This window comes from Leopardus geoffroyi, chromosome D4, assembly GCF_018350155.1.
Source record: "Leopardus geoffroyi isolate Oge1 chromosome D4, O.geoffroyi_Oge1_pat1.0, whole genome shotgun sequence".
Lineage (NCBI taxonomy): Eukaryota > Metazoa > Chordata > Mammalia > Carnivora > Felidae > Leopardus > Leopardus geoffroyi.
In genome coordinates this window covers 93,036,539-93,049,761 of record NC_059342.1, presented here as the reverse complement: position 1 = coordinate 93,049,761, position 13,223 = coordinate 93,036,539, and the positions used below count along the sequence as shown (strand labels likewise).

At 63.6% G+C, this 13,223-nt stretch overlaps 1 protein-coding gene across 5 annotated transcripts in view; it reads right to left on the bottom strand.

The window, feature by feature from the left end:
• Window positions 1-603: 603 nt before the first annotated feature.
• The window catches only part of NACC2 (NACC family member 2), a 72,000-nt gene continuing 59,380 nt past the window's right edge, over window positions 604-13,223 (bottom strand). For all 5 annotated transcript variants that reach the window (XM_045467913.1, XM_045467915.1, XM_045467916.1 and 2 more), the window contains 4 exons: window positions 9,491-9,655; window positions 7,374-7,479; window positions 6,935-7,032; window positions 604-5,545 (listed from right to left, as the gene is read on the bottom strand). In XM_045467913.1, the coding sequence (XP_045323869.1) occupies window positions 5,040-5,545; window positions 6,935-7,032; window positions 7,374-7,479; window positions 9,491-9,655 (875 nt within the window). In that variant the 3' untranslated portion in view covers window positions 604-5,039. The remainder of the gene's footprint in view (window positions 5,546-6,934; window positions 7,033-7,373; window positions 7,480-9,490; window positions 9,656-13,223) is intronic.

Genomic DNA, 13,223 nt, shown 5'->3' with positions numbered 1-13,223 from the left:
GTCCAGGTCTCAGGGACACCCTGAGGCACGGCCTCCCTTGCCCAGCGCCCTGGTTTCAGGGCGAGCTCTCAGCAGAGAAACAAAGGGGGCAGGCAGAGAGCTGCCAGGACTGAATCTGAGAACCCCAGTCCAGAGCTGGCCTGAGGGGGACAGTTCCAGAGACGGCTGGGAGATGGGAGTGTCCCCCGGGACACCGGGGGGCTCCCCGTCCGGCCAGGGGACCTGCTGTCCACTTGCAATCCCCCCTCTGTCCACCTGGGGGCAGGCCCGGCCCAGGAGGAGGTGGCCGGGGCACAGCCAGCAGTAGCCGCACACCTGGCGGGTGGCAGGCAGGTGAGGCAGGTGAGGTGGCTCTCCCAGCTGGCAGACAACAAAAAGGAAAGGAGCCCCTCCCAGCTCAGCCCGGAGCCCTCCCACAAGCACGTAACCCCCCCGGGGTGGGGGGCCCGTGGGCTCGGAGCCTGGGGATGGCCCTTCCCCCCACCTGGGGATCCTGGGTCCTGAGGGCGACCCGAATCACTGGGTCACCTGCCCAGCAGCCGGCCTTCTCCCTGGCTCCTCGGCGTCTCCCCAGTCGCACTGACCAAGCAAGGTGCGGACAGCTGGGTTTGAACTGACTTTATTATTCCGTAAATGTGAATTTTACAAAGCGCTATACAATTAACGATCACATCCTTCTGTTTGTTTGTCACGGATTTCCACCTCACGAATCGGCTCTGAGCGCGACAGAAGCCCTGGGTTTCCCGGTCGCCGGCGGACGTGTCTGTAGGGTTGAGTTACCGGTGCAGCGTCAGCCACGGCGAAAAAGCAACAGTCTTGACTCTGCTGAGTAGCAGCAGAAAGGAGAGAGGACGCACCTGCGGGGCTGGAACGGAGCTCGGGGCTCAGGAAACAGACCTCCTCCGCGGCACAGCGACACTGATTTCATTCATTTATTAACAGTCGTGAGTTACAGCACTACCTAACAACCCCCACCGGACGACAGTCTCCTTTATCAAAAGGCTCTTTTTCCCAAACATTCCGTCCAAAGCATGAATGGTCTGTTTGCACCCAGTGCCATCCACATGTTCAAGTCAAAAATATTTATACATTTTATACTTAAGTTCTTTTTTTTTTTTTTTTTTGTCTGCTAAAAATAGTATTGCAAGTTTTGGCTTCTTTTGACATAAAAATTACAATCATGTGCAAAACGCTAACAATGAAGGGGCTGATCTGAATTCAAGCAGGTTGTCCAATCTGAACGCTCCAGATTCTGCATAATTTTCCTTTTCATTTTTTTTTTTTTTCTCGAAGAAACAAAACAAACAAACAAACGGAACCCAGAACCTTTGCCGTGTTAGAAACATCTTGTACCAAGCCCTAACGACCTCCCGGTGGCGGGTGGCGGGTACTCGGAGCTGGCTGGCTGACATGATGACACATCTATGCATCACAGTAGTTAAAGCTCAAGACAGCTATGAACTCTCAATTCTGTGTTTAGGATTTACTGCTGGCAGAGGCAAACAGAGGTTTTCTCGCAGTTTTCGGTGGGTTAATGGGCCATCGGCCTCTTTCCGCGGGCATCAAGACATCTCCATAAAAATAACCCATCTGAGGGGAGTCTAGGCGGTAAATGGCGGGGGGTGGTACTGGGCTGGTGCTAGAAAGTTCTGCCGTTCGGAGGGAATAGGTCAGGGCCGGGCACACCAAGAGTCCCCGCAGATGCTCCGGCCCCGCCCCCCGCCGCGCCCCTCCCCCTCTGCCTTCCTTCCAGCTCCAAACACAAACGCTCACGAGCGAGCTCGCTTGTGCAGAGGAGACGCGAACCCCAGGCCCACGGTCAGCCAGCACCACGGCAGCCGGAGAGGGGCTGCAGGCCGCACCCGGGAAGCTATCTCCCCCGGCCTCTAATCCCCGGCCACGGCCACATTCAGGGGCAAGGTAAGACAATCGAACCAGACGCAAAGTTAAGCAACCACAGAGAACTCTGGGTGAGACCAGACACAGTGCAGAAAACAAGACAGAATTCAAGTACTGAGGCGCCCCGGCCAGGCCGGGGGGGCCCTGCCAGCTCACAGTATCTGTCACATCTACCCGTCCCTTCTCCTGGACCTTTTGCACTCCGTCCCAGCTGCCTCCTGCGGCACAGCCCGTCCGCCGGGGGAGGATGGGCGCCCAGCCGGCTGCCCGCCACGTCCGCTCTGACGGGGTCCAGTCCCTTCTCTCCTCCTCAAAAAGGCGCGGGTCTAACTTAGCTCTATAATAGACTCTACATAGTGTATGCATATTGCTAATAGTCAAGCTTGGGAGTAAAGGTGCAGAAATGTCATAAATACTGAGTGGCTTGTCTCTCGGTCTACAGGGTCTGGGTGAGTCAGGGTCACGCTCACGGGACAGGAATTAGCCGTCTTGTAAACAGAGGAGGGGGAGGGTCCGGTTTTCTTAATTGGTTTTCCTTGGGAAAAGTGATTGGAAGATGCTAAGGCACTCTGGAAGGCCCCTCCGAGCCCAGGCCCGCCGCCGCCCGCCCCGCGGAACATTCAGGACGCGGAGGGAGCGCCCCGGCAGATACAATCATCAGCCATGCCCGTCTGCAAACGCTCCGGACCCACGTCCACCGCGGGACACATTAGTGCAAAACGCTCGGCCTGGCCCGCCCGGGGCACAGGGGGAGCTCAGAACCCATTCACATTGAAGTATTAAAGTTTCACCTATAGCTCTTGCCTTCCTTACCCAGAACAACAAAACAGACGGCGGTTATAAACAATTAGGGGACAGAGGTCGCGGGACATTGTGCTGGCCTGAGTGGCGGTCAGGCCTTCTCTGTGCAGGCGCCACTGCCCCCACCGGGCCAGTGCACCCCTGCGTGACCTGGCCTCGGGTCGGGGGCCGCTCCCACTCTGGACCGGAGGGGAGAGAGGGAGAGCGAGCGAGCCCTTCTGCTGACGGCCGGGGCGGGCTGGCCGTCTCCCCAGGGTCCTCAGGGATGGTCAAATTAAAGTGCACATTGGGGTGAGGAAGGGGAGCTGCAGGGGGGATGGAGGGATGGGGGTCAGCCTTACCCATCCCCACCCCCACCCCCCAGGGGCCGCCTGAGGATGCTGGGGGAGGCCTTCTCGCAGTCCCAGGAGGGCCAGGTCCTGAGGGGCCCACACAGAGCCAACCCCACCTGGGCCCAAGTCGGGGGGGAGAAGGAGGCAGAGAGAGAGGCGTATCTCGGGGCCAGGCGGTGGGTTCGGGGCCCCAACCTCCAGGCCCAGACCACCCTGGTCTGGGGCACAGGGGCTGCGATCAGCTCCCCCGTGCCTGCCCAAGGTCCCCCCACCCCTCTTCCGGGAGCCATCAGATCTTTCTGGAGGGTGGGCACATGTTTGGGCCGGCTGGAGGAGGCTGGAGGCTCCGTGCAGGGAGCCCCCTCCCCAAGCCTCCCCCAGGGCCTCTCCACACAGGGCAGCAGTCAGTAGGACCCTCCGTGGAAAGGGGCCTAAGCCCCTGCAGGCCGCCCGCAGCTGGGAGAGGCTCAGCTCTGTGGGTCCCGGGCAGGGATATCTACAGGCACACGCAGGCAGGTGGGCCTGTTCTGCACCCAGTCGGGGGCGGGGAGAGTGTGAGGGAAGGGGAGGGGTCCAACAGACCCCTTCAGGTCCGGAAACCGAGGGGTGTCTCGGGTCTGGCCTACCGGCTGCCTGGGGCTCGGAAGGAAGGAAGCCCCCGGACAAAGTGGCCACCTGAGTGCTCCATGCAGCCCGTGCCCTCCCTCACCAAAACACAGCAACTCAACTTCAAAGGGAGCCTTCCAGCAACTTCTAGGGGCCCTTCCTCCGTGCACCCTGCCGTGCATTCCAGACTGCACCCCTACTACTCCCCCCGCCCCCGCACACCCACAGCCACAGCGGGGCACACCCCAGGGTTTGCAGCACAAAACAGGGACCCACTCCAGCCCGGCCTGGCCTCTGCCTCCTCCCAAGCAGGGCCCGCAGCACCCTCCTGTGTCACTTGCCCCGGCTGCGTCTCCCTGCGACAGCCCTGCTCTGCACAGGAGGGAGGTGGGACCCAGGGCCGGGCGGGACCCGGATGCAGATGACCCAGCCCCCCGCCACAGTGGGTTGGAGGCAGGGACATCAAATCCTCCCTAATTTTTTGCTCTTTTGGGTCTGAAAATTTTCAAACCATACATGAAATAGATCTGAATTAAGACAAAAACAAATAAACAGACAAACGTAATCCCAACGTGGCTGAGGGCTGTGGGGCGGCACCAGGGCCGTGGCCGCGCCCCACAGGATGGCAGGTGGCCGGGCGGGAGCCCGCGGGCGCTCATGGCAGCTGGCCCAGCCTGTGGGGCCCCGGTGCAGCAAGGACCAAGGAGCTGGGGGACCAGGGGAGCCCACGGGCACAGGGTGGGAGGACAGAGATGCCGGAACCCTGCCTCCTCCTGTGGGCGGCCCATCCCGCTGCCCCCGCACACGCTCAAACACACACGCACACGCACACACGCTCTCACGCGCTCCCACACCCCACGCACACAGTGGACCCGGAAGGCCTGACCCCCGAGTCTCAGGAAGAAGGAAAACCAGAGGAGTTTGGCCCCCGGGGGCCCAGCCCTCGCCCCTGGCCCCAGGGGGGTGAGCAGTGAGTGTCAGGGGGCGCGTGCCCCACACCCCAGGCCCCCTGGGCAGAGGGGGCGGGCAGGGCGGGGAGGCAGGGCAGGCGGACCCACTCCCCCCCCACCCAGGCTCTTGTCCCCGTCCCCGCCCCCGCGAGGGGTGGGGTGGGGGTGGGGTGGGGTGGGGGGGGCGGGGGGCGGGGCCACAGCCTGGAGGCTAACCTCGCAGATATCAAAAGGGGCCCTGGGACCTTCCTCACGAGGTCACCGGCGGACTCGTCCTTACAGTATATCGAATGCGTGTGTTTCCTTCATCAACTTTAAATACAAGCAGGATAAAAATCACATTTTTTTCAGGCAACAGTAGCAGTTCCGTAGGTAAGTGGCTTGATCACATTTGTTGTATTAGTAACGCATGCAAGCAGCTGGAAAACCGTCCCGCGGGCCGGCGGCTCCTCTACAAGGTCCCTGCGTAGGACGCCTCCTGTCTCCGGGCCACCGCGGGCGTCTGCGGCCGGCTGGAGCTGGTGCCGCCCTGCTCGAAGGGCTGCGGGGGGCTCTGGGCGGCCGCGGGCGGCGGCTCGGGCGCGGCCACCTCCTGGATGACGGAGCCCGCCCCGTCCGCCTCCTCGCCGGCCTCGAACGCGGGGTTGTTGGCGGCGCTCAGGTCGACATTCACGGCGTCAGTCCTCAGAGCCACGATGGTGGCGGCGTCGGCCCGCCGCTCCGCGTAGATGCGCTGCTCGAACACCTGCGCCGCGGCGGGCGGGAAGTCGGGGTCGAGGGGCGGGCCGGCGGCCGAGGAGCCCATGACCGTGCGGTACATCTCCACGCCCTCGGGCAGCATGGACTTGATCTTGGGCAGCCAACGCTTGCGCACGCGGCGGGCGTTGGTACACATGTCCGCCGCGATCACGTTCATCTCACTCTCCTTGAAGCTGGGGGCGAAGTTCTGGCAGTACACTGCGAGCACAGGGGCGCGGGGGCACGGGCTGAGTGACCCCCGCCTCCCGAGGGGCCCCACCAGCCCCGGGGTCAGGGTGACCCCCGCCTCCCGAGGGGCCCCACAGCCCCGGGGTCAGGGCACTTATTTGCTGGAGTGGCCACTCCTGAGCCAGCGGGGGCATGGCTGGGGGCCTCCAGAGACCTCATGGCCACCCAGGCCTCTTCTGGCCTCAGCCTGAGGACAGGGGGTCACCCTTCTCTCCACTCAGTCCTGGAGACCCTGCCCTGCTCCCTCGGGACAGGCATCGGGACACATCGGGACACAAGGCATCGGGACACAAGGCTCCCCTTGTGGCATCGGGACACAAGGCCACGGTACCTCCCTGAGCACCCACTGGCTGTGTGGCCTTGGGCAGGTCCCTGGCATCTCTGGGCCTCATTTATCGCTGCCCCACCCACCCCGGGTCCCAGACCTGCTCAGACAAGCCTGATGGGTAACCCTGCCCTGGCCAGAAGGGGAGTCGGGGCAGGGAGGGCAGGCAGCCCTCGGCACCCGCTAATCAGAGGCGCTTCCTCAGAGTCTGGACAAGGAGCGAGGCGGAGCCGGTCAGCACCTTCCCTCGGCCCAGCCCACGCTGGGAGGAAGTGAGCCCCGGTGGCCGCATCCGTCATCACTGAAAACAGTGCCGAGCCTCTCCTCTGTCCTCCACTGGGAGCCACAGGACCCCGCTCTGCAAGCCACCTGGGAGCCGGAGCCAGGTCCCCAGGGCGAGCCCCTCACACCAGCATCGGCCGCACACCTCCCGGCCTCTTCCCGGAGCCCCGCTGGCACTGCACGCTTTGGGACTCCCATTATCCACCACAAAGGCCCCTCTTTGCTCTAAAACAGAATTAGCCTCACAAGAGACGTTTTCCAAGCAAGGAAGTAAGACAGTGTCTCGTGAGCGTCGCGACGGCCGCAGGAGGGCCGGCTCTCGGCCCGTCTGGCCCGATGGGAGCGGGTGGGCTCCTCCCGAGGCCGGGGCTGGGGCCGGGGGGCAGCAGTCGGCTGCGGAGATGGACCGGCTCCGCCCCCACGCGCCCAGGAGCGGGAGGCAGGAGCCAGCAAGCAGATGGCAAAGGCTCAAAATAACCTCGAAATGTAAATAAGGGGTTTTGTTCAAAAAGGAAAATTAGATCTATTTCACATATTAAAATAGTTTCGCACGCAGCTGAATCCATCATGCTTGGAAACCTACCAAGAACGTTAGCACCTCGAGACCTGGCTCCTGAGAGCTGTTCTTTTCTCGTTCCCCCCAGCCCTGTAGGGCCAGCCTGGTGCCGGGGAGAGGCCGCCCGCCCCGGCCGGGGTCCCCGGGGGACCCCGCCGCTCCTGCGCCCCCGACCCGGGAGACCCCGTCCACTTACGCTTCACGGCGTTCAGGACCCGGCTGTCCAGAGGCTTGCGGCTTGGGTCACTAGTGGACGATCGGATGCCGGTGCCACAGCTGTTGGCCAGTGTGTTCCTGGCGGGGGGGGGGGGGGTAGTCAGAGGTGCCACGGGAATGGGGCTTTCCCACCCAGAAGTCTACCTACCCCCCGCCTTGTGCCGCTCCTGACTTCCAAGGGTGCAGGGGTGGGGAACAGGCCCGCCACCTTCTGACCCACCCATGCAGTGAAGCACGCAGCTCTTTGTTTTAGACGGGGGGTGGTCCACAGCCCTCCCCAGACCCAGGCCCCGCCTCCCTCACCTCCACAGTCCCCGGGCCGACACCCAAGTGTGAAGTCAGTAAGGTGGGGGCCTCACACGCGAGAGGCGTCAGCCACAGGAGACCCTCGAGGCTTCTGCACCTGCCCAGGGACCCACCTGTCAAAGAAGGTGGCGAGGAGCCGTCTCAGCAAGACCTTGTGCTTCACCCCTGCGCAGAGGTGGCAGTTCATCAGCTGACCTCGTGTGATGTAGACGCCAGAGCCTGTGAGCACCAGACACAGAAAAGTGAGGCGCGCGGCCTCACCACCCACACAGCCCAAGGCCAGGACCTCCCCGGGAGGCTCCTGGGGCCAGAGCAGGCGCGCAAGGGGTGTGGGGAGCGGCGCAAGGCCACCCGACTTCTGGGTGCAGCACCCCAGGGCGTGCCCTGTCACCTGGAGGAGGCAGCCTTGGCCATGTGTCCCCAGATCACCCTGGCAGCCTCAGGGGGTTTTTCTGCTCAGCCCAGGGTTTGGGCAACGCTCCTCGCCTCTCTATCCCTTCCCCAAAACCGAAGCGCCTCGGGCAGCGTTGGGGCCTGGAGTTCTGGAGGTCACCCGGCCCTGTGCCTGGGGGGGGAGGGGCGCCGCCAGCCCAGGGCAGGGGTGGGGGCAGTGAGCCCACACGGTACCGTTTACCCCAAAGAAACCTGGCAAGGCCCAGGGGCCCAGCAGGGCGTGGGCCAAGCCAGCAGAGGACACAACGCCCAGAGCGTGGGGTGGCCTCCATTTAACGGACGCTGCTTGTGGAGAAAGGAGCCCGCACCGGACGGTGCCCCCGACCCCCTGAGACAACAGTGCGGTAAACCCCAACGGGCTCTGGGGCCTCCTGAAGTCTCCTTCAGGCCTCTATGACCCCAGTTGTCACAGATCATGTGCTGAATCTTGTGAAAAAGACAACGGCGGGGGGGGGGGCTCCTTTCTCGGGGGGCAAGGTGGAAGGAAGACGCAAGGAGGTGTTCTTGCGTGTGGGTCCCCAGCTGGTCGGCCTGGGGCTGGCTTCCCTCCACGGGCCAGGTCTCCGGGGGAGCCTGGGCCCACTGTTTAAACAGACATGTGATTCTGGATGGAGACCACCGCCAGGGGCGTCGGGTCAGTGTGGCCTGACGGTCCTCAGCCACAGCATGCCAGGTGTCCCTGAGGGCCACCCCGCTCACGTCTGCAGAGGCTCCCACCCAACAGCAGAGCAGGTCACTCTGAGCCACACGGGGGACACCCCCTCGTTGTGGGGAAACACAGTGGGGCCTGGGAACCTGATATCCAGCTTGCGTTGGGCCAGGGATGGTGGCCAGCCCTGGCCCCCGCCCCCAACCCCCAACCCCGACAGACAGGCTGTTAGCTGAAAGGCAAAGCCACCCCTCTCTGCCCTGTTCTAAGGTTGCCTGTTTGGACAGTGGCTCCCAGCAGAGGGGACGGCTCAGGCAGAACCCTATGATGTTGCCCAGGGCGTGGTGGTCAGGAGTGCCCAACAGGACTGGGGGGGGTGGGGGTGGGGCAGAAGCTCACAGAAGGTCCACGCCAGCACTGGAGGGAGGGAAGGAGCCCATGGGTCCTGGCCAGCCTGTTAGGGGCTCCCCCGGCCAACCAGGAGACTCCTGGAAAATGGCTCCACCTCCCTAGCGAGGGTGACAAATGGCTCCACCTCCCTCCCCACCGAGGGTGACGAGGGTGACGGCAGCATCTTCTGTCTTCCCTGTGCAGAGCCTTAAAAATCTACGAGGGGCCTGCGAGGCCAGATGCATCCTCGTGTTGAAAAGATAAGTATTTCTCACAAAGGCACCCGGCCCTAATGGGCTTTCGGACTCTACTGTGTCGTTCGCTTTTGCAGAATTCCGTTTCTGACTCGGACCTGCGTCTGGAGCCTCGGTCGCTACCCGTCAGCGCAGCGATGGGGCGCTCTGGGACTTGGGGGAGGGGGGCCTGTGCGCTGTATTCGATTTGGTTTTATCTGCCACCTAAATTAAAACACAATCGTGATTGCAGCCCCTGCCAATCAGATGCGCGACCAGCCCAGGGGATTCAATTAAAATGCTAAATTAATTCAATTGAATAACTCCTCTTAATGACACATTCTCCTAAAAGGAAATTAGAGGAAATTTAAGATGTTCTTTTTTTTTTTTTTTTTTTTTTTTTTTTTGACTGATTAGTGATGAGTACATTGTTCAGAGCTCTGAAGGAAAAAAAATAAACGAGGGCATCTGCACACAATAGACAGGGGGGGGAGGGGCACTTCACCTGCCACCAGCTCTAGCTTCTCGCCAGGGTCCCCTTCTGAGTAGAGCTTGGGGTGACAGCGGTACCCGATCTGGCTGATGAGGCTGGCGGGCAGCGCCACCAGGTCGCGGCGGATGAGGACACAGGAGCGGCTCTCCAGCGGCATGGGTTCCGGTTTCTCTTGCACTGCGGACACAGACCCGATCTGGTCAGGGGTGCTCTCAGGCACGGAGATGGGGATCCTGCCCAGCCAGGCTCGGGTCAGACCCTCCACGGTGGGCTCGACTGCTCCCGCCCTGCCTCCTTGCCCTCCCCACTCTCTCCCTGCCCGCCTCACCCTGACCTCTGCAGGGAGGACCAGAGCGAAGAAGTGAACGGAAGAAGGCAGGGAGGGATGCCCACCCAGACCTGTGAACAAGCTATGAGGGCCCGGGAGGTGCCCACCAGACACGGGCCTGCGGATCAGGCAGGACTGAGGGCTCAGGATGGCACGTGCAAGGGGCTGGTCGGAGGGCAGCCGGGCTGGCCCCGAGGTCTCATCGGGCACTCTGCCGGGTGGAGTGCAGGCCTGGAGCGCATAGGGCCTGCACTGTGCCCCTGGCCTGATTGCTGGGGGCGGTCCCATTCCACAGGTGGGGGCACACAGGGCCTCTGCCTGCCAGTGGGCACTTCGCGGAGGCTGTGCCATGCTGCCGGGACGAGAGACAGTTCCGTAAGTACCTGACAGCAGTAAAGCTGGGCGGTGGCACTGTCGGGCAGGGCACCCAGGGCACCTCCAGCCCTCCAGGTGGTCTGGGAATGCTCCTGACAAACCACTGCCAGCTGACAGTCAGGGGCCCCTGAGCTCACCGAACCTGCAGCTACGATGGGGCAGGGGCTGAGCCCCCTCTGATGTCCCCAAGCCACACGGGAGCATAAGAGCAGCTAGACGTCAAGGCCACTGTCCCCCCCCCCCTCCCCTCCCCTCCCGAGGCCCCACCCTCCACCCTCCCCTGGCTTGGATACAGGCCCTCTGGCCAGTCTCTCAAGGCCGGGGTGGGGCTCCCCCACTAGTGCTCATGAAGGCCCTGAGTCTACTGGGCACCAGCCACACAGAGTGCCATCCAGGTGCTGGGGGGCCAAGGAGAGGCCCTCAGGGGATGCCCCGTCGGGGGCTCATCAGGTAGCCAGGCTGGGTGGGGAGAGACGCCGCATGGAGGCTCCCGTGGTGGAGAGGACTGAGCCCCACCAGGCTTTGTGTCCCAAGACCCCTTAAGCAGATGCCCCCAAGTCCAGCCCCACATCTTCCCCCATCTCCCTGCAGCCCCCTGGTCTCCTTGCCCCCCCACCCCGGCAGCCACACAAGCCGCACGCTCATCACAGGGTCAGCGAAGGGCCTCTGCACGGGGCAGGGCTCCAGGGCAAAGCCCCCCTGCCACGCACATGCTGCCATCAGCCCGGCACGCTTCACCCCGCCTCCCTCACCCTGTGTCCCCAGCACATGGGCCACTCTGGGTCACCTCCCAGGAGGGCCACCTGCTCCCGGTCAGCTGCTGTCACTGAGAAATCACAGCTGGTCCGGGGCAGGGGACTCCCCCCCACAGCTGGCAGAGAGCATGGCCCAGCCCGCCCTCAGCCACCCAGACACAGGGGCAAGGTCTGCATGCCGGCGAGGGCCTCAGGCTGCTCAGAGGGTCACTCAGGGTTGGGCCCTCATGGTCAAGGAGAGCAGTTCTCTGTAGCAGCCTTAGTGGCTCCTGGGCCAGAGGGGGTGGCTGTAGACCCCTGTAGTGCCCAGATACCTGGAGGGCAGGGCCAGGCTGGAACCTGCTCTCCATCAGGCTCCAGGCAGGGACACCTGGCCACTCAGGCTGGAGCAGTGGTCCTGTCCCCTCGGCATTGTGACCCATCCCCGCTTAGGGGGTCCCAGGAAAATTCAGCACCTGGCCTCACTGTGGCATGTGCCAGGTTGGGCCGGGTCACAGACCTGGGAAAGCCACACGGGGGCTGCTGCAAAGGGGCTTCAGGAGGCAGGTGGCAAGGAAGCGTCTTGGGCAGACCCTCACCCCCAGGCGGCCAGAACCCTAACCCTCAAGCTCCCGTCGGGGCAGTGGTGGGGGCCGGCCTCCTGGAGCCACAGGAAAGCCCCTCGGGAGAAGGCAGGCTGGGCTCCAGTGCCCAGCACGCCCCCCCCCCCAGATCAGGGCTCAAGTGGGGGGGGCAGTCGTTCTGGGGAACGGGAGGCACCTCCCACCAGGTGTGTGTGGGGAACGCGGGTGGGGGCAGATGAGCAGAGAGCAACAGAGAACCTTCCAAACCTGGCATACCCGGGGGCTCAGGGAGCACAGGAAAAACAACCCGGGTGGTATTTTAAAACATAATTACCCGCCCCCGCCCCCCCCACGGCCTGCTGTGATTACACACGCAGACGCAGAGCCAAAGCCAGCGCCGCGGCATTTACATAAAGAGCGCTCACCAACAGAAATAACGGCGTCCACAACGCAGCCTGCCTGTTTCTCCAAACAGCAGAAGTTGTTTCCGCTCCTCTCGCCTGCCCCCCGACCCGCCCCAGCGCCAGCCCCAGCCCCCCACCCCGGCCCCTGCCCCCGGGCCGCCCCCCAGCCCCTGCCCCTGCCCCTGCCCCCCACCCCCGCCCCGGCCCCTGGCTCCCAGCCCCCAGCCCCCTACCCGCCAACACCGGCCACCAGCCCCTCGCCCTCCGCCCCGGCCCCTGGCCCCCAGCCCCCTTCCCCCAACCCCCAACCCCGGCCACCAGCCCCCCACCCCCAGCCCCTAGCCCCCTGTCCCTGCCCCCGGCCCCAGCTCTCCACCCCAGCCCCCACCCCCCACCCCCACCCCCAGCCCCCACCCCCGGACCCCCGCCCCAGCCCCCGGCCCCCGGCCCCCAGCTCCCAGCCCAGCTCCGGAGAGCCAGAGACCAGCAGATCCAGAACACCCAGAACAGCCTCTTCTATTTCTGCTCTGCCTAGCGCCGGATACTGCACCAGCTAAAAATACCCGAACCCGCGTGGTGGCTCATCTGGAAAGGTGCGCCCAAAGCCTTCCCTGCCCCTGCCCCTGCCCCTGCCCCTTCCCTGGGCCCCAAGTCTCCTCCTCCCAGGGAGAGGAGGGGGCAGCTTACAACCAGGTTCTGGGAGCCTGGGAGAGCGTGCACGGGGCCCCTCGGGTGTCCCCGTGGCCTTCGGGCGGGCGTCCCTGACTGCGGGGCTGGCGGGAGGCCCCTCGGTGGGCTGTGGGCAGGGACACGGCAGCCCGCAGACGGACCCACGGATCACACTGAGGTCACTCGGGGACTGGCCACCACGGCGGACCACCACCCTCACCATCAACGGCCTCGTTTTCAACCAGCAACAGCTCCAGTCTCCAGGACCGTGGGCTCCGAATATTTGGGGCCCATGGAATTTGGAGAGAAGCACATGAAAGTGAAGAGCAATTAGGTGTTTGTCCCGAGAGGTGAGTAATTGCTCTCCCCGTAGGAAAGGTGAGTCCCGGTCAAAAGGCCTCTACGGAATGATCCGGAACAGTAGCTGATCTGGGCCAAAGGGGCAGCCGCAACCAAGGACAGGCAAGAGTTTCCCTCGGATCACCGGACAGAGAAAACTGTCACTGTGGACACTGGACTCATGGGTGGACCCGCCGGGGACTCTGGGCACCAAGAAGGGACCCAGCTGCTCCCTGACTCGGTGACGCTGCGTGAATCCAGCAGGCGAGGACATCGTGTTGGGAGAGAGGAAACCAGCACAGAAGGACCAGT